At 54.0% G+C, this 15,853-nt stretch overlaps 7 protein-coding genes across 7 annotated transcripts; 2 read left to right on the forward strand and 5 right to left on the reverse strand.

Moving 5' to 3' along the window:
* Window positions 1-1,173: 1,173 nt before the first annotated feature.
* On the reverse strand, window positions 1,174-3,042 carry EJ05DRAFT_512987 (uncharacterized protein; the record flags this gene model as incomplete). The annotated part of the gene is made up of 2 exons (XM_033748385.1): window positions 2,390-3,042; window positions 1,174-2,334 (listed from the first exon to the last, which is right to left on the reverse strand). Exons 1-2 carry the CDS (start codon window positions 2,654-2,656, stop codon window positions 1,174-1,176), a joined length of 1,428 nt encoding a protein of 475 aa, XP_033597929.1. The 5' UTR covers window positions 2,657-3,042.
* A 457-nt stretch (window positions 3,043-3,499) lies between these two features.
* On the reverse strand, window positions 3,500-5,463 carry EJ05DRAFT_512988 (proline oxidase). The gene is made up of 2 exons (XM_033748386.1): window positions 4,646-5,463; window positions 3,500-4,591 (listed from the first exon to the last, which is right to left on the reverse strand). The coding sequence occupies exons 1-2, from the start codon at window positions 5,239-5,241 to the stop codon at window positions 3,751-3,753; spliced, it is 1,437 nt and encodes a 478-aa protein (XP_033597930.1). The 5' UTR covers window positions 5,242-5,463; the 3' UTR covers window positions 3,500-3,750.
* A 1,649-nt stretch (window positions 5,464-7,112) lies between these two features.
* EJ05DRAFT_532758 (uncharacterized protein) lies at window positions 7,113-9,176 on the forward strand (the record flags this gene model as incomplete). The annotated part of the gene is made up of 4 exons (XM_033749092.1): window positions 7,113-7,493; window positions 7,549-7,752; window positions 7,805-7,933; window positions 8,010-9,176. Exons 1-4 carry the CDS (start codon window positions 7,185-7,187, stop codon window positions 9,174-9,176), a joined length of 1,809 nt encoding a protein of 602 aa, XP_033597931.1. The 5' UTR covers window positions 7,113-7,184.
* Window positions 9,177-9,251: 75 nt separating this feature from the next.
* EJ05DRAFT_493998 (PLP-dependent transferase) lies at window positions 9,252-10,583 on the reverse strand (the record flags this gene model as incomplete). Its single annotated transcript, XM_033746157.1, has 2 exons — window positions 9,252-10,340; window positions 10,395-10,583. 2 exons carry the CDS (start codon window positions 10,581-10,583, stop codon window positions 9,252-9,254), a joined length of 1,278 nt encoding a protein of 425 aa, XP_033597932.1.
* A 224-nt stretch (window positions 10,584-10,807) lies between these two features.
* On the reverse strand, window positions 10,808-12,317 carry EJ05DRAFT_102858 (uncharacterized protein). The gene is made up of 5 exons (XM_033738949.1): window positions 12,118-12,317; window positions 11,672-11,903; window positions 11,446-11,615; window positions 11,283-11,389; window positions 10,808-11,225 (listed from the first exon to the last, which is right to left on the reverse strand). The coding sequence occupies exons 2-5, from the start codon at window positions 11,889-11,891 to the stop codon at window positions 11,033-11,035; spliced, it is 690 nt and encodes a 229-aa protein (XP_033597933.1). The 5' UTR covers window positions 11,892-11,903; window positions 12,118-12,317; the 3' UTR covers window positions 10,808-11,032.
* Window positions 12,318-12,532: 215 nt separating this feature from the next.
* Window positions 12,533-14,660, forward strand: EJ05DRAFT_540211 (ENTH-domain-containing protein). Its single transcript, XM_033749583.1, has 5 exons — window positions 12,533-12,864; window positions 12,918-12,949; window positions 13,008-13,087; window positions 13,138-13,219; window positions 13,267-14,660. Exons 1-5 carry the CDS (start codon window positions 12,783-12,785, stop codon window positions 14,467-14,469), a joined length of 1,479 nt encoding a protein of 492 aa, XP_033597934.1. The 5' UTR covers window positions 12,533-12,782; the 3' UTR covers window positions 14,470-14,660.
* Window positions 14,661-14,851: 191 nt separating this feature from the next.
* EJ05DRAFT_478482 (uncharacterized protein) lies at window positions 14,852-15,636 on the reverse strand (the record flags this gene model as incomplete). Its single annotated transcript, XM_033744467.1, has 3 exons — window positions 15,352-15,636; window positions 15,138-15,254; window positions 14,852-15,008 (listed from the first exon to the last, which is right to left on the reverse strand). Exons 2-3 carry the CDS (start codon window positions 15,240-15,242, stop codon window positions 14,853-14,855), a joined length of 261 nt encoding a protein of 86 aa, XP_033597935.1. The 5' UTR covers window positions 15,243-15,254; window positions 15,352-15,636.
* Window positions 15,637-15,853: the final 217 nt, after the last annotated feature.

The raw sequence follows: 15,853 nt of genomic DNA on the forward strand, positions 1-15,853 counted from the left end.
CAACACCACACAACACCACACAACACCACACAACACCACACAACACCACACAACACCACACAACACCACACAACACCACACAACACCACACAACATCAACCTCCCAACGAACCTCCCAATCCCAACGCACATTCCCATCCCTGTTCAACCTCTCCATCGACACGCACATCAACATTACCATCAAATCTCCACATCAACCTCCCCTAGTCAACACCCACACCAACAACCTTCACACCTTCCAATCTGAAAACAGCCAAAGTAGCGTATTATACAGTCCAGACAAACCAGCAATTCACCATAGCATACCGCACTACCACTACCACACTACTATACACTACTACCATTCTGAATATCTCTCTCTATTAGCACATCTTCCATTTCCTTCCATTTTTAGCTTAGAACCCCGTCTACCATAACCCCTACCAACCCCAAACAGCATACCCCCAACCGGTATCAATCCCAAACACATTATTACTAACAAACCCCCCTCCCCCTTTCTCCCCTCATAAACCTCTCCTAAACCCCCTCCAAACCCCCTCCTAAACAATTCCATAAACCATAAACCACAAGCAAGATAGATATACAAAGAGCATACAACAAAACAAACAGATCTAAAAGACCGACAAAGACCCACTTGGCTAAACGATTGGAAGTCGGTATATACATGTTATTCTACTATCATTACTACCATCATTATTATTACTACCATATTTCTTTATGACTATAACTATAACTATAACTACAACTACAACTATACCTACAACTCTAATTACTAGTATTATTAGCATTATCAGCAGTCTAGACAAGGTGTTTTTCTTCTTTTCTTTTTGGACAAGGGGGGGAGGGCGGACAGTTCGGTGTTTAGTAAGAATTTGGCCAAAAGGTAAAAAAAAAACAGAGGGGGGGGGGGGGGGGGGCTATAAGACGGGGTTTGGGTAAGTGGTAGAATGGATTTTTTGTGTGAGGTTCGAATGGAGCAGTATATCGAGGAGATAGATGGGTTGGATCGGGTGACTCGACTGGATGGATATATAGGTCTAAGAGTAAGAAGTTGGTATAATCATTTCAAGTAATCGAGCAAGCGGACTTTTGTAATGCTGTATCATAATCTGAACCCCCCTATCCCACGCCACGCCACCCACCACCCACCCTCCCCCTAAAAAGAAAAACCCCCTACCCCAAACTCTGCACCTTCAACACAAACGCCCCCCGCTCAATCGTATTAACAACAATAAACCCCGACTCAAACAACGCATACGACGACCACGTCCCCACAAAATCAATAACCCCGCCATTCGGCTCCGCATCATCCTCCGGGTAAACATCAAAAAACGCCACCTCCTTCACCCCCGCCCCGGTCGGATCCGCGGGGATAGACGAGACATCCAAGATCCGGAACCCAGAGCCATAATTACTCTGATACGCATACTTGCCCGCGATATACTGGTTATGATCGACCGAGTAGGCGGTGCTCTTGTAGTAGCCCGTCTGCCTGGGTCGTTCCAGCTCGGAGATATCCCAGATATAGGTGACAGGATGGCCGTCGGCCGCAGGGCCAACGCGGTCAAACTCGTCGTATTCGTCGTCCATGATCAGGTATTCCTGCCAGTCCGGGTCGAGCACCCAGCCCTGGTGGGTGTAGGCGGCGCCGTCGTAGGAGGTGACGGAGACGAGGTGCGGGTCGAGCTTGTCGGACATGTCGTAGATGGAGAGCGAGTCTTCGTTGTAGCCGTAGCAGATCTCGCGGCCGGCGTACTTGGCGTCGGGCCCCTTGTACATGAGGCACTGGGCGTCGTGGACGTAGCCGTCGATGGCGGCGCAGCCGGGGGAGGTCGGGTGAGCGGGGTCGGACATGTCGATTGCGATGAGGCCGGAGCGGCATTTATCTGTGCGGGGGGCGGCGCCGACGGAGTATGCGAAGCCCGAGGCCGGGTTTGCGACGACGTTGTGGGTGCGGCCGATGGGGAGGTCGGTGAAGATGCCGGTGACGTCGGTGTCGGGGTTGAAGGTGACGGGGTTGCGGTTGTCGAGGTCGAGCAGCTTGGTCATGTCGAAGATCTGGATGTTGTGCTTTTCGGCCTCGGAGCCGATGATCATGTAGTTGTTGTAGCCGCGGATTTCGCGCCAGATCTCGGGCTCGGCGGCGCTGGTCTTGGGCAGGCGGCCGAGGTATTCGAGCTTGCCGGCTGTGGTGACTTGGGCGAAGGCTGCGCCGTCGGCTTGGGCGATGGCGATGAACTCTCGGCCGTCGTCGGATGTCCAGCCCCATGAGGAGGATCCCTCGCCGGTTGCGCTGCCTAGAGCGGCGTGGGAGAGGAAGTGATGGAGGTTGAGCTGGGACGTTGTTAGTGCTGTCTGTGATGGACATGGAGAGGGTGCTTCGACATACGTTGTTGCAGCGAAAGGCCAGTGTAGCATTGTTCCTGAACGGCTGGGCTTTTCCATCCCGACAATTGGCAAAAGGGAGCTCGATGTATTGCTCCGAGTTCATGGCGCCGCTGTCACGCTGACGCTGGAATGTGCCTCGCTTGGTGGCCATGATTTCCATGTGCATAGTCCCGCTGTCGTACTTATCGGCTGCAATGCTAAAGTCCTTTGGCTTCTCCTTGCACAACACACTGCCTGCCAGGGCGGCAAAGGTAGCGAGACGATACATGATGAGAGTCACACAAACGAAAGTCCACTCGTTGTCGTGTGAGAGAGTCCAGAGGAGGTCCAGGGCAGAGATGATCGATCAAGTAGTTCTACCCAGAGGAAGGCTGGAAGGAGCTGGTCAATCGGTCCCAGAGCATCTCCTTTTGTAGGCCCCCAGGCCGCAGTATATGGCAAGACATGCTGTCCTTCCTTATCGACATCTTTGTATACATGGCATATCACTGCTCCAAGGAGAAGGTCACATACGACCTAGGTCGACCCGATGATTGATGAAAGGACGTTACTGGTCCAGGGATCAAGCATTCCGCCTTGCCCCAGTCTGCCGAGAAGGCTGATCTGGAGCCAAGACGAGCAGCGTGCTTGGCGTACTCCGCCCGTTTGTGGATGGATGCAGCCGAGCACCATCGATCAGCCACTCGCTTTATAAACACATACCTATTATGAATGTAACGATTCTTCCTGCTGTCTATCAGTCTCTCATCGCCTGCTGCCCCTCTCTAATTCTGATGCTCTCACACAGCAGATGTAGCCGTGTATCAATCGACCCACTGGACATGTTGTTTACCTGACAAGACAGGAGTCCCCTGTCATGGGCATCTATCTCCGCGCCAAGTGTACTAGTCGGTAGATGGTATATGAATGGATCGCAAGCATCGAGTAGGCTACCCTGGGCAGATCGACATATCAGGTAGGTAGTACGCAAACGGAGCCGGAGCTCGCGACAGGGCTGTGGTCAGCATTCCTCCCTTTTTTGCCTAATATGAAACATTTTCGATCGACGTTTACTTTCAAAACAATTCGATTGTTGGAATTGTTCAATGGGAGATAATTCGGAAAATATATCCTCCCTATCAGTCACTGCGCACGACAACCGGCTCGAACAAGTGAATTACACGCCAGAATCTTTATTCTTACTACCCGGTATCATACGTGCATAACGTTGATCATGAATGTGCCACCCGGAGAGTCCTAGTCCTGTATGGACAAACGCATGATGCCCCTCATCACGCTCCTATAATGAAAACTTGCCTACGACGCCGTTGCTTATGCATGACCGCAAAAAGGGAAATCATAACAGTCATGGCTTGGAGCCTCTTATGCTGCTCCGAAAACACTTCTCACACGGCGGAGAATTTCCGCACCCATAGCTCTCCGTGTACCCACCGTTCGAGATGCCGCATCCTTGTTCTCTGCTGCTCTTCTGAGGAGATAGTTCAAACACTCCCGCGTCGTACCCCAGGACACACACTTGTATGCGAACGGCGTATCGACATCTGCAGGCCGTGATACACCCCTCGTCTTGTCCAGTAGGTTGCAGCTGACCTCATCTGCCATGCCCAGAAGTTGTGCGTATGCAAGCTTGATCCGTGGCTCGCCATTTGCAGCCTGCGCATCGCGAATCGCGCGCGCTTTGCGTACAGACTCTGCATTATGCGTTGCGATAACCAGCTCGACCTCTGGAAATGTGGTATTTTCTGGATCTGCGGGACGGAGCATGTCACCGTACTGCCGCTTGAGCAGGGATTCAGTCAGTTCGTCGTAGCATTTGTGCGTCTCCTCAATGGTGGCCCAGAGAAGATGTCGCGGTTCGGAATTCAGATATGCGCCTCTGACGAGCTTCACACCAAGGATATAGTTATGCTTCTGTGCTTCGGCCAGGTCACGTGCAAGATTCACGGGTGTGCTGCGGTCGTAGGCTTGATAGGTGGTGTATACTATGGCACGGCCTCGTTCCTTGGTGTTGTATTTGCGCTGCAGAGCGCGGTTCCACGAGTCAATGCCGATATTTGTGGCGTGTTCCTCTGCGTCATTGAGAAGCATCACGCCTTTCGCAGAGGCTCGGTCACAGAGCTGCGTGATTGCGTCGTGCATAAGCGGCGTGGGTGGCTTATTCTGTTTTAGAAGCTGTAGGGCATATGGGCCCAGGCCTGACCATCTATTGGCGAGATCAGTATACGCTCACGAACTGGCATGTATGGTTTTGACTCACTTGATGCCGACAAAATCGCCGGGCGCGCAAATCTCGACCGTTTGTAAAGCACCCTTTCTCCAATGCTCAACGGCCGCCTTGGTCTCGGCACTATCAGCACTCAAAGACGACTGGCCTTTCTCACCAAGGACTTCCAGAGCATATTCGAGAATAACGCCCTTGTAGCCCAGGTCCTTTATTCGAGCCATAGTGCTTTGTATCTCTGCCCTATTTTCTCCCGCACAGAATTGAGCATAGAATGTCTTCTTCAGCAGCCACGAGAGAATGGGATTCTTGTCCACATTGAGTAAAGCCGACTTTGACTGTAGCATGCGCGTCAGGAGAGCGAGACATGCGTCTAGCAGTATGGGCGACGAGGACATGGCTGTGATGACATAGCTTCGTAGGACATCGGAGGCAGGGAGTCGGGATAGGGGACTGGTAATTGGAGGTTTGGATACGGCATGGTGAGGAGGGATTGAAGGAAACGGCGAAGCTGGAAGGGCGACACTCCGAGGCTTGCTGGATTGGACTGAACGAGAGAAGCTGAGGACGTATGTCGGCGTCAAAGTCCGGAAATGTCTGGCAGCGTGCATCTGAGATCTCATTGTGGCCATATGTAGGGAGAGAACGGAAAATGAGAGCAGGAGATGGAGAAAAGAGAGGGGAAGCTGGTGATGAAGCGGGAGGGGGGACTTGAAGGTGAAGTTGATATAAGAAAGGTACGAACTGGCAGGCACGGACTGGGGTTACGCGACTTATCAGGTCTCGTGCCTACTTGGGTACTTACTATTAAGTAACTTGTCTGCACTGCAGCTGAGGAGGTTATCTGTTACTCGACCGACCGATATAAAGCAAAAGACGCGATCTATTGCGAAGTGGACTGGGAGGCATCGAACGGCTAGCATCGGCTTGCATGACCTGAGTACCAGAGTCCAGTAACCAGTAGCAGTCTGAGAATTGCCTAATCAATCCATTAATTAGTGGTATGAATGTCATGCCCAGAGTCCCAAGTATAAACATTTCCCCGGCCTCTCCGATGACGTGAGCGGGGAGCATTCTCTCGTCGATGGAAGCAGTGCAAACACGATGCTACACTCTATATACGCTGAACGCTGCCAGCACTACCCATGAGTATTCCATCACCAGAACAAAGCTGATTGCTTGTCTCCCTCACTTCACTTTACTTCACGTCGCGTCCCATCACGGCAAAATGAATAGATTCGAGACCGATATAAGTCCGTTTGATCTGTCCAAGAGCCGCATCTAACCGATATCTGTGCCCCGCCCATGCTCCGATACCGGATGGATTGGACGATTGATAACGGAGTTTTGGCAGTGGAACTTGGCCTTTTATGGATCACCGATGGACAATTAACAGTCAGAAGACAGTAAACACGTAGAAGTAGACAAAGTGTGATGATGATGATGGTGATGTTGACAGACGAGACGAGACGAGGACTTAGTACTCACTAATCAGGTAGGTTTCCAGTCGCCTAGCACTAACCTGTATTTGGAGTGACTCGCACGTGATCTGAGCTAGCGTGTCAACCGCCAAACTTTTCTCCAGTCCTTCACTTCTGACTTCTGCTACGTGCCAACGTCAACAACACCACCATCGCCATCTTCGACTTCTATTCCAGGCATATATCTCGTGCATCGACCGAAGCAATGATAAACCTATGCTGTCTTGATCACCTGCTCGTCGAGTATATGACAGTCCAGATGTCCTGGTGAAGTGTGACGCTGTATCGTCACTTCATGCACAGTATCATTGGACACTCGCAACAAACATGCGCACTATATCCTACGCACATGACAGACTCCTCATCTGCAGCAGCATCTCAATTCAGCACCTCCAAGCAACGCAAACACTCAACCCGCCGCTTCAAACCCTATAAGCTCCTTCGGGAATGTGCGCTTGACGTCTTGCGTTTTGCTTGACCCAAGCCACAGGCGGGAAAGCTGAGTCTGGACTGGGACGCCTTATCCGCGCTCCTGTATCCATCCCTTTGCAAGATCAAGATTTACCTACGGCCCCTCATAGTTCTCACTACTTGACCTCTCGCGGGACTCTTTTATACCGAGAGTGGGACTCCTTGCGTGCCGACATTCTGCGGGTCTCTTTACTTCGTTATCACAGTTCCCCTCATTTAGGTCACTGTTTTGTGATTGTGAACTTTGGTGAATGCTGGGCTAGAGCCTGGGGTTAGGGTTAGAGTTGAAGTGCGTGGTTGCATGACGGGGTGTTTGAGAGAGCATTACGCGGATCGGAGTCATCTTGAGTATGTTGTAGGTCTGATGGCTTTGATATCACATAAATCCTACGTCGACAGCAATAGCAACATGCAGCTAAACATTTCACATATCCAAAGATTCTGCGTACTGTTGTATATGTGACGTCATTGGACTAGACTCCCACTGCATACATGGTTAAGTAGCTGCCATGCCACCAACAACAACACATAGCCAACCCACTTGCTTACATCCGTATGCCAATCAAGCAAATTGTATAGACAAGTTACACGACACGCAATCTACACAATCAACATCCGCCAGCATGGGCACAGAGTCCTCCGACCAGAAGCATCCCCAGTTCGGCCATCTCCCCCTGGCAACATCGGGACCACAGGAATGCGCACTCACCGGCAACGCCCTGCTGCGCAACCCATACTTCAACAAAGGCTCCGCCTTCACGGCCGAGGAACGCGAGACGTTCAAGCTCCACGGTCTGCTCCCGTCGAATGTGCAGACGCTCGAGGAGCAGGTCGAGCGCGCGTACAAGCAGTACTGCAGCCGCCAGGATGATCTGGCGAAGAATACGTTCATGACTAGCATGAAGGAGCAGAACGAGGTGCTTTACTACCGGGTATGTGGCAGTGGATGGCTACTTTTATGGGAGGGTGTGTGCTAATATCTGGTAGCTCATCCAAGATCATCTCAAGGAGATGTTCCCGGTCATCTACACGCCCACCGAGGGCGAGGCGATTGCCAATTACTCGCGCTTGTTCCGCCGACCGGAGGGCTGCTTTCTGAACATCTACGACATGGACCGTATAGACGACAATCTCGCACAGTGGGGTGCCCCTGACGATATCGATCTTATTGTGGTATCGGACGGAGAACAGGTGTGCAGATAGTCGATCATGTAGCCACCACCACTGACACCAACAAACCCAGATCCTCGGCATCGGCGACCAAGGCGTCGGCGGAATCCTCATCAGCATCGCAAAGCTCGTCATCTACACCCTCTGCGCCGGCATCCACCCCACACGCACCCTCCCCGTCGTCCTCGACGCCGGCACAAACGTATGCACCCCCTTCACCCCCTATTCCCCAAACACAAACCCCCCTTTTCCACACCCAAACTCACACCCCCAACCAGAACAAAGCCTTCCTCCAAGACCCCCTCTACCTCGGCCTCCCCAAACCGCGCGCCCCAACCCAACAATACAACACCTTCATCGACACCTTCATCCGCTCCGCCCGCACCCACCACCCAAACGCCTACATCCACTTCGAAGACTTCGGCCTCGCAAACGCCCGCACAATCCTAGACAAATACACCCCCCACATCGCCTGCTTCAACGACGACATCCAAGGCACCGGCTGCGTCACCCTCGCCGCCCTCACCGCCGCCCTGCACATCACCCGCACCCCCTGGGCCCACCTACGCGTCCTCGTCTACGGCGCCGGCACAGCAGGCACCGGCATCGCAGACCAGATCCGCGACGCGATAGCCGTGGAGACGGGGCGCGAGGCCAGCGACGCCGCCGCGCAGATCTGGTGCGTGGACAAGCACGGGCTTCTCCTCCGCTCCGACGGCGAGCGGCTGACCTCCGCACAAGCAAGCTACGCCCGCCGCGACGAGGACTGGACACACACACCCCACACCGACCTCCTCAGCATCGTCCACGCCGTCAAACCGCACGTCCTCATCGGCACGTCCACCCAGCCCGGCGCATTCACCGAGGCCGTCATCCGCGGCATGACCTCGCACGTGCCGCGCCCCGTGATCTTCCCGCTCAGCAACCCCACACGACTGCACGAGGCGCAGCCAAGCGACATTTTCAAATGGACGGGTGGCAAAGCGCTGATCGCCACCGGCAGCCCGTTCCCACCCGTCGAGCACGACGGCGAGACGTACGAGGTCGCGGAGTGTAATAACTCGGTGTGTTTCCCGGGGATCGGGCTCGGGGCGGTGCTGTGTCGGACGAGGCTGCTTTCGCCGGCGTTGTTGGTTGCGGCGACGAGGGCGCTTGCGGCGCAGGCGCCTGCGCTGAGGGATCCGAGGAGGGGGCTTGTGCCTGATGTTACGGAGGTGAGGGAGGTGAGTGTTAGGGTTGCGGCGGCGGTGATTAGGGAGGCGGGTAGGGAGGGACTGAGTCGGGTGGGGGGGATTCCGGAGGGGGAGGCGGAGTTGGAGGGGTGGATTCGGGAGCAGATGTGGGAGGCTCGGTATCGGGGTTTGGAGCTGGTTGGGCGGGAGAGGGCGAGTAGGGTTGCGAGGGGGGAGGCTGGGGCGACGGGGAGTCGGTTGGCGAGGGAGTAGATGGATGGGGTGAGAAAGAGGAGTGGTTCATCGGTCTACGTCTATATTCGATATCATGTCACATCTACATGGTGTCTATACAGTCGACGCCCTGAACCCACGCACCAAGTCCCCCTTCAAATCAACCCAGTCCTCGATCCCCACACTCACGCGCAACAGCCGCTCGTCCACGCCTTCGTCGCTCATGCGCCGCCACTCGATCAGGCTCTCCACTCCGCCCAGACTGGTGGCATGGTGGAACAGCGTCAGCTTCGAGGGCAGGGCGCGCGCCGCGCCGGCAGTCTTCATGTTGATTGCGAAGACGGGGCCGAAGCCGCCGGGCATTTGCTGCTTGAGCCAGTGCATGTCTGCTTTCTGGAGGCTGGCGTGCTGGACGCTGTGCACGCATGACCTTACGATTGCTGCTTCTTCTTCTTCGTCTTCTTTCTCCCCCTTGCCATCCTCCCCTTTGACCCCCTGACTCTCCCCCCTTAAACACCCATCCAACCACCCCACCAGCCTCTCCGCACTCTCACTCTGCCTCCGCACCCGCAACTCCAGCGTCCTCACCCCCCTGATCCCAAGCCAAGCCTCCATACTCCCCGGCACAGCCCCCAGGAAAACCCTCTCCACACCCAACCCCTCAACCCACTCCCTCCGCCTCACCGCCAGCACCCCAAGCAACAAATCGCTGTGCCCCCCAATATACTTCGTCCCAGAATGCATCACCACATCAACTCCATACGCCCCAAACGGCTCCTGCAATCCCGGCGGGCCGAGCGTCGCGTCGACGGACACCCATGCCCCGCGCTCCCTCGCCCTCTTCACAAAGAACGCTAAATCGCGTGCTTCGCCGGTGGGATTAACGGGTGTTTCGACGTGCACCAAGTCCCCCTTCCCCAAGCCCGCTGCATCCCAGGCTTCGTCGTCAGCGAAGAGGTCTACAACCTTGCAGCCGGTGAGTTTGCGGTATATGCCCAGCACGCCGTGGCAGCCGTGGTAGCCGCCGGAGATGGCGACGGTTTTGGGGTGGAGGTAGACGAGCAAGGCGTGGAAGGCGGCGAGGCCGGAGGTGTAGGCGAGGACCGGGGCGTGCAGGAGGGCGGAGAGGATTGTTTCGAGGCGGGTTGAGGTTGGGGCGGAGACGCGGGAGTAGATGTGGGTTGGGTTTGCGAGGGTAGGGTTCTGTGGTTGTGGGTTAGGAGTGGTTGAACGGAGAGGGGAGGAGGATGATGGTACCTCGTCGCCGTTGATCGGGACCAGGTCGTCTGGGTTCTCCGGGTAGCGGAAGGTCGTGGAGACGTGGAGGGCTGGGGCGACGTCTGTTGTTGAGTTGAGGATGTCGTCGGCGTGGAGGGCGAGGGTGGACAGGGCGTGGGTTGTGCTGTTCAGGCTGGCAGTGGTTTCTTCTTCGACATGGGGATCCATGATGATGGTGTTGGTTGGACAATTACTGTAGTAAGGTACGATGCGATGATGGATGTTTCTAACCAAGTGGCAGCCAGCTGCGTAGTGAGTAGGTTCAATGTACTATTCACACCATCCAACACTACCTACTGTCTGCCGTCATGCTAGCGTGGACGTGGGTGAAATGCCTGTTCATTAGCGCGGGGTAGTGGGGTAAGCGTGCCTACGGTTTCCCTAGTTGAGCGACGGCGACGTCCATTGATGCAGGCTAATCACCATAAACAAAGACGAAAAGAAGGCATGCAGCACATATACAGGCGCGGACAGTTTGGCAGTATTCAATTGGACGGTTTCATTGTCTGAGAGCTGCTGCTACAGGTGTGCGGTTGCTGGTTTGTACCGAGATGCTACAGCTCGTAAACAGCTCGCTAGTATTGTATCTTTAGGGACAAGATTCTTTGGGCCGTCCTTTATAGTATTCCGGACTTGTCGATGGTAGGGGCCTTGGGGTATTTGACAGCGCCAGAGTCGCTTCCCGCGGCCTCGATACCCCGGACAACCTTGTATGAAGCAACGTCACCGTCAGGGACTTCTCCGAAGACGACGTGCTTGCCATCCAACCAGCTCGTTACGACAGTGGTGATGAAGAATTGAGAACCGTTGCTACGACACACCTTAATGTCAGCTCACTCTATCGGGAGTGTGATACATGGCACGTACGTGTTGGGCCCAGCGTTGGCCATGGACAGAAGGAATGGCTTTTGGTGCTTTAGCTTGAAGTTCTCATCGGCGAACTTTTCACCGTAGATGGACTTTCCGCCAGTGCCCTACGCCAATGTCAGTAGTTGTATCTTTGGCTGCACGGTGTTGAGAAGTCGCATACGTTACCGCGAGTGAAGTCACCGCCCTGGAGCATGAACTTGGGGATGACACGGTGGAACTTGGAGCCAGCATAGCCAAAGCCCTTCTCGTTTGTGCATAGGGCGCGGAAATTCTCGGCAGTCTTTGGTGTAACATCGTCGAAGAGGTCGAAGTTGATGCGTCCGCGTTGCTCTGAAGGGATTGATGATTAGCACTCGAGCATCAACGAAGCGACGGCAACGACATACCCTTGACGTCGCCTTTCCTGGTCACGTTGCCAGCATTGTCAACCTCGACCTCGGGGCCAACCCAGCTAACGTCGAAAAACACCTTGACAACCATGTTTGAGGGTGATGGGTGGAAGAATCTCTTTGACGCAGGAGTGGCGTGAAAGAATGGAGAAGAGGAGGGGGAGGAGGGGAGAAAAGAGTTTCTGAGGATGGAGGGGCAGCTCTGGAAAGTCTTCATGGTGGGGGTGGACTGCGGGGTTCATGTCAGCGCCTTGTTGCCTGAAAACCTGAGAACCTGAATGTTTGGAGCTCTGCCAGCCAGCCAGCCAGCCAGCCAGGAGGTGCCCAATGCCAGAACAGACAGAATGCCATCCATTCACTTTGCACGTCAGGAGTGTGGTGTGGGCCTTGCATCCATCTCCCCCTGACGGCCGGGCAGAGTGTAGCAATGCATGAAGACTTACCACGGGATCTGGTCCGGATTGCGCCGAGATGTGGAAAGGTAACCTTGGGAAGCTCTGAAGATGAAGCTTAGAAAGGAAGCTCTGCGATAGTATGGCGCACTGGTCGCGTCGATATTACTCTGTCGAAGGGGAGTATTACGCTGGAGATGCACAGCTTTAATATGTACAAGGCAATTAGATGAGATTGCAGCTGCACTGAAATGGAATTGGAGCTGTTGATTGATGATGCTGCGAAGAAAATGTTCTCGACATCCCTGAGCTCTGACCTATAGGGAGGAAGACGCAGACCACGGAGCGGCTCTGACTCGCCGAGGATGGTCAGGTGACGGTCCTCGCACCTGCATGAAACACGTCGATTCGGCCTTTTAGCAAAGAGAAATGTACGATATTATAGCTAGAAGCAGTAGAAAATTCAATTACATCCAGATTCGTATACCTTAAGGTCAATCTTGATCATTGGAGTGGTCTGCCCCAAACTGTTCTCGGCTCTTTCACGTGACCACACTCGACCATGACTAAGCTGCCACCTCAGGCATGGAAGCTGGAGGCCGGCGCCGGGACCGGGGCTGCCAATATAGAATGTAGACAGGTCAGCACGCATTAAAACCATACCAGCAACACCACTCCCACAAGAAACTGTCCACGCCTCAGGGCCATTTGGCGCCATGGATTTCGCAAGTCTCAAAGACCAAGTGAGCAATCTCTCGCTCTACGACATCAAGGCGGGCGTCCGTAAGGTCCAGAATGGTAGGTTTACACAGGAGCCAGGGGAGAATTGAACATTTGTTGATTCCGTCAAGCCGTTATGAACTTCACAGAGATGGAAGCCAAGGTAGGTCCAACATCTCGAACAGAAAAGATCGAAGAGCCCTGCTAACCATACATTGTAGGTTCGCGAAGCCACTAATAACGAACCTTGGGGTGCCTCCTCTACACTCATGCAAGAGATTGCCAATGCTACTTTCAACTAGTATGTCGTTGCACAACTACAGTCAGCAACGCAGTCTAAAGCCTGTCCAGCCAATTATTGAACGAGATCATGCCCATGATCTACAAGCGATTTACTGAGAAAGCGGCGGAGGAGTGGAGACAAATATACAAAGTATGCCGGCCCTCATGCTCATGAAAACATTGCTTATAACTTGCTAGGCCCAGCAACTGCTCGAGTTCCTCATCAAGAATGGTTCGGAACGGGTGATTGACGACGCGCGGTCTCATATTTCTCTCCTCAAAATGCTGCGACAATTTCATTACATCGACCAGAATGGAAAGGACCAGGGTATCAATGTTCGAAACCGAGCAAAAGAGTTGGCTGAGCTTCTAAGCGACGTTGACAGGATTAGACAAGAGCGGAAGAAAGCAAGAGCAACTAGGAACAAGTATGGTGGCGTCGAAGGAGGTATGGGATTAGGAGGAGGAATGTCTAGCAGCAGTCGATATGGAGGTTATGGAAGTGAAGATGCAGGTGGCTATGGCGGCTATAGTGGCGGTGTATACGGCGACGGTGGTGGATTTGGAGGCAACACATCTGGCTTTCAAGACACACAGGCCCGGCGAGATCGCTTTGAAGAGTACGACGAAGGCGATGATGGAGCGGCAACTACTGCTGGTCGGAGTAGGACGGGTGCTGAGGCATCAACCGCGAAAGAGCCCAAAAAGCCAGACCCACCGAAACCAAAAGCCCCTGAAGTCGATCTATTTTCGTTCGACGAGCCTGCCGCTCCGTCTGCACCCAGCGGCATGCAAGCAACACCCGCCGGAAACGGCTTGGCTGACGACGACGACGAAGACTTTGACGATTTCCAGTCTGCCGCTCCAGCGCCCTCTCAGCCACCGCAAGTTCAAGCCAAGCAGGCGTTTAGCATACCAGCCCCTTCAACAACATCTACCACCAGCTCTGCCACACAATTCGCTGCTCCACAGCCACGATCAGGAGCTCAAGGGGCCAGCTTGAATGACATGTTCTCATCGATATCTCCTGCGCCAGGTCAAACACAGCGGCCGACCGGCTACCAAGCCTCGCAGCCAAACTACTTTACCTCTGTCCCAGTCGCAAACAATCAGCCGGCGTCTGGGACCAGCACGCCTTCCCTGATGTCACCAGGCGCGCAGAAGCCTGCAGCATCAAAGTCGTCTGCTGGAGCAGATCCTTTCGGTTCTCTGCTCGCTGGATCCAATCTGAAAAAGGCTGGCACTCCGTCGCAGAAAGGCATGTCCATAGCCGACATGCAAAAACAAAAAGCAAGCGCGGGTATTTGGGGGGCGCCTGCCTCCTCACAGCAGGGCGGTGCTGCTTCGTCAAACGCCAAACCGACGCAACAGGCTGGAGCCTTTGGTGATCTTCTTGGTTAAACATGAATAGGTTGGTCTCAAAACATACGTAGAGAAAATCATCTGGAAGACAGAGATTGTATACCCTGTCCTGTATTGCAGTTCGCCCCAAGGTTAATAAACTCGATAGCACGTGACGAGAAGTAACCGCTTCCACTGTTTCTTCTTCTTCTTCTTCCCACACGTAGCTGCTTTAAACCAGTTTCTGCCGTCTGCCGCAGTCTAAGCAATCGTGCTCCCCCTATCCTATCCACACATGCACATAGCCAACACCAAACCCATTCTCCCCTTACCCCACCTACCCGCCCAAACAAACCCGCCCAAACAAACCCAATAAATCAAAACCAAAATAGATAAATAAAGACAGACAAACTCCTCCCCCCCCCTCCCCCAGAGTTAAAATCTCAAAACTCCCCAACCGTATAGTCAACAACAAGCACCCGCTCCACCACCTCCCCGGCCCGCGCCTTGAACGCCGCATGCACCGGGTCCGCATTCACGTAGTAGTCCCGGTCTGCCAGGCTCTCGAACCCGACGATGAAGGCGTGTGTCATGCCGGCCTGGTGGGGTTGGGGTTAGTTGGTTAGTTAGTTGGGGGTGTTAGTATGTGTGTGGAAGAGGGCAAGAAAGGGGTAGGAAAGGGGGATGAGGGGATAGGAAAAGGGGATAAGGGGGGACAAGGTACTCACAGCAGCCCCCTCCTGCGAATTGTCCCGCCCGCCGTGCATCTCGGTGATGTACGGCTTGTTGCCTGCGCCCGCGGGGTCTTTGCAGGTGTGTTGGAGGGCGAGCATGTTTGTTACTATCTAGGGGCCGAGGGTGGGGTTAGAGGTTGGTTGGTTGTGTGTGTGTGTGTGTGTGTATGTTTTGGTGCAAGGCGGGATCAATGTATACAGTACTTACATCCTGCACTGCTTCTGGGCTAGCGGTAGGCTTGAACTTGAAGAGGACGATGTGTTTTATTAGGCCCACTTTTGGGGATATTGTGGTTTTGATAGTGAGGTGTGGGATTTGCGAAGGAGGGAGTTATTGTTTTTCGGTGCGATGGATGATGGAAGGGTGAGGGTGAGAGGGTTGTTATAGGGGGTTTTGGGATAGGGGGTTGTGGAGGGTATTGTGTGTGTGGATGATGTGAGGGGGTCTAGACTGTGGGAGGGCGCCGTCGGAGTTGAGGGTTGTGGAAATGGGATATTAGATGGTTTTAAGGTTCGGGGCTGGAGTGGGGTTGGGCTGGCACGGAGTGTGTTTTTTGTCTACGCCGCACGTGGAAGGAGTTACGTTTGAGGGTATTGCACGTTGTCTGGTTTGTTGGTTAAGTTTGTTAATTGACTGGTCTTGTTTGGAGCTTCCTTTGGGTGACTGCTTTGAAGATCATGGCGATGTATTGACTGGTAATTACGAGTAT

Source organism: Pseudovirgaria hyperparasitica (assembly GCF_010093815.1).
Source record: "Pseudovirgaria hyperparasitica strain CBS 121739 unplaced genomic scaffold EJ05scaffold_13, whole genome shotgun sequence".
NCBI classification, from domain to species: domain Eukaryota; kingdom Fungi; phylum Ascomycota; class Dothideomycetes; order Acrospermales; family Acrospermaceae; genus Pseudovirgaria; species Pseudovirgaria hyperparasitica.

Bases quoted from the DNA above. Each gene is read 5' to 3' on its own strand.
- EJ05DRAFT_512988 (XM_033748386.1), bottom strand. From the start codon at position 5,241: ATGGCCACAATGAGATCTCAGATGCACGCTGCCAGACATTTCCGGACT. The intron at 4,592-4,645 runs GTGAGTCAAAAC...TCTCGCCAATAG, and splicing joins GGCGATTTTGTCGGCATCAA to ATGGTCAGGCCTGGGCCCAT.
- EJ05DRAFT_102858 (XM_033738949.1), bottom strand. From the start codon at position 11,891: ATGAAGACTTTCCAGAGCTGCCCCTCCATCCTCAGAAACTCTTTTCTC. The intron at 11,390-11,445 runs GTATGCGACTTC...ACATTGGCGTAG, and splicing joins GTGACTTCACTCGCGGTAAC to GGCACTGGCGGAAAGTCCAT. The intron at 11,226-11,282 runs GTACGTGCCATG...GGTGTGTCGTAG, and splicing joins GCCAACGCTGGGCCCAACAC to CAACGGTTCTCAATTCTTCA.
- EJ05DRAFT_540211 (XM_033749583.1), top strand. From the start codon at position 12,783: ATGGATTTCGCAAGTCTCAAAGACCAAGTGAGCAATCTCTCGCTCTAC. The intron at 12,950-13,007 runs GTAGGTCCAACA...CATACATTGTAG, and splicing joins TCACAGAGATGGAAGCCAAG to GTTCGCGAAGCCACTAATAA. The intron at 13,220-13,266 runs GTATGCCGGCCC...ATAACTTGCTAG, and splicing joins AGTGGAGACAAATATACAAA to GCCCAGCAACTGCTCGAGTT.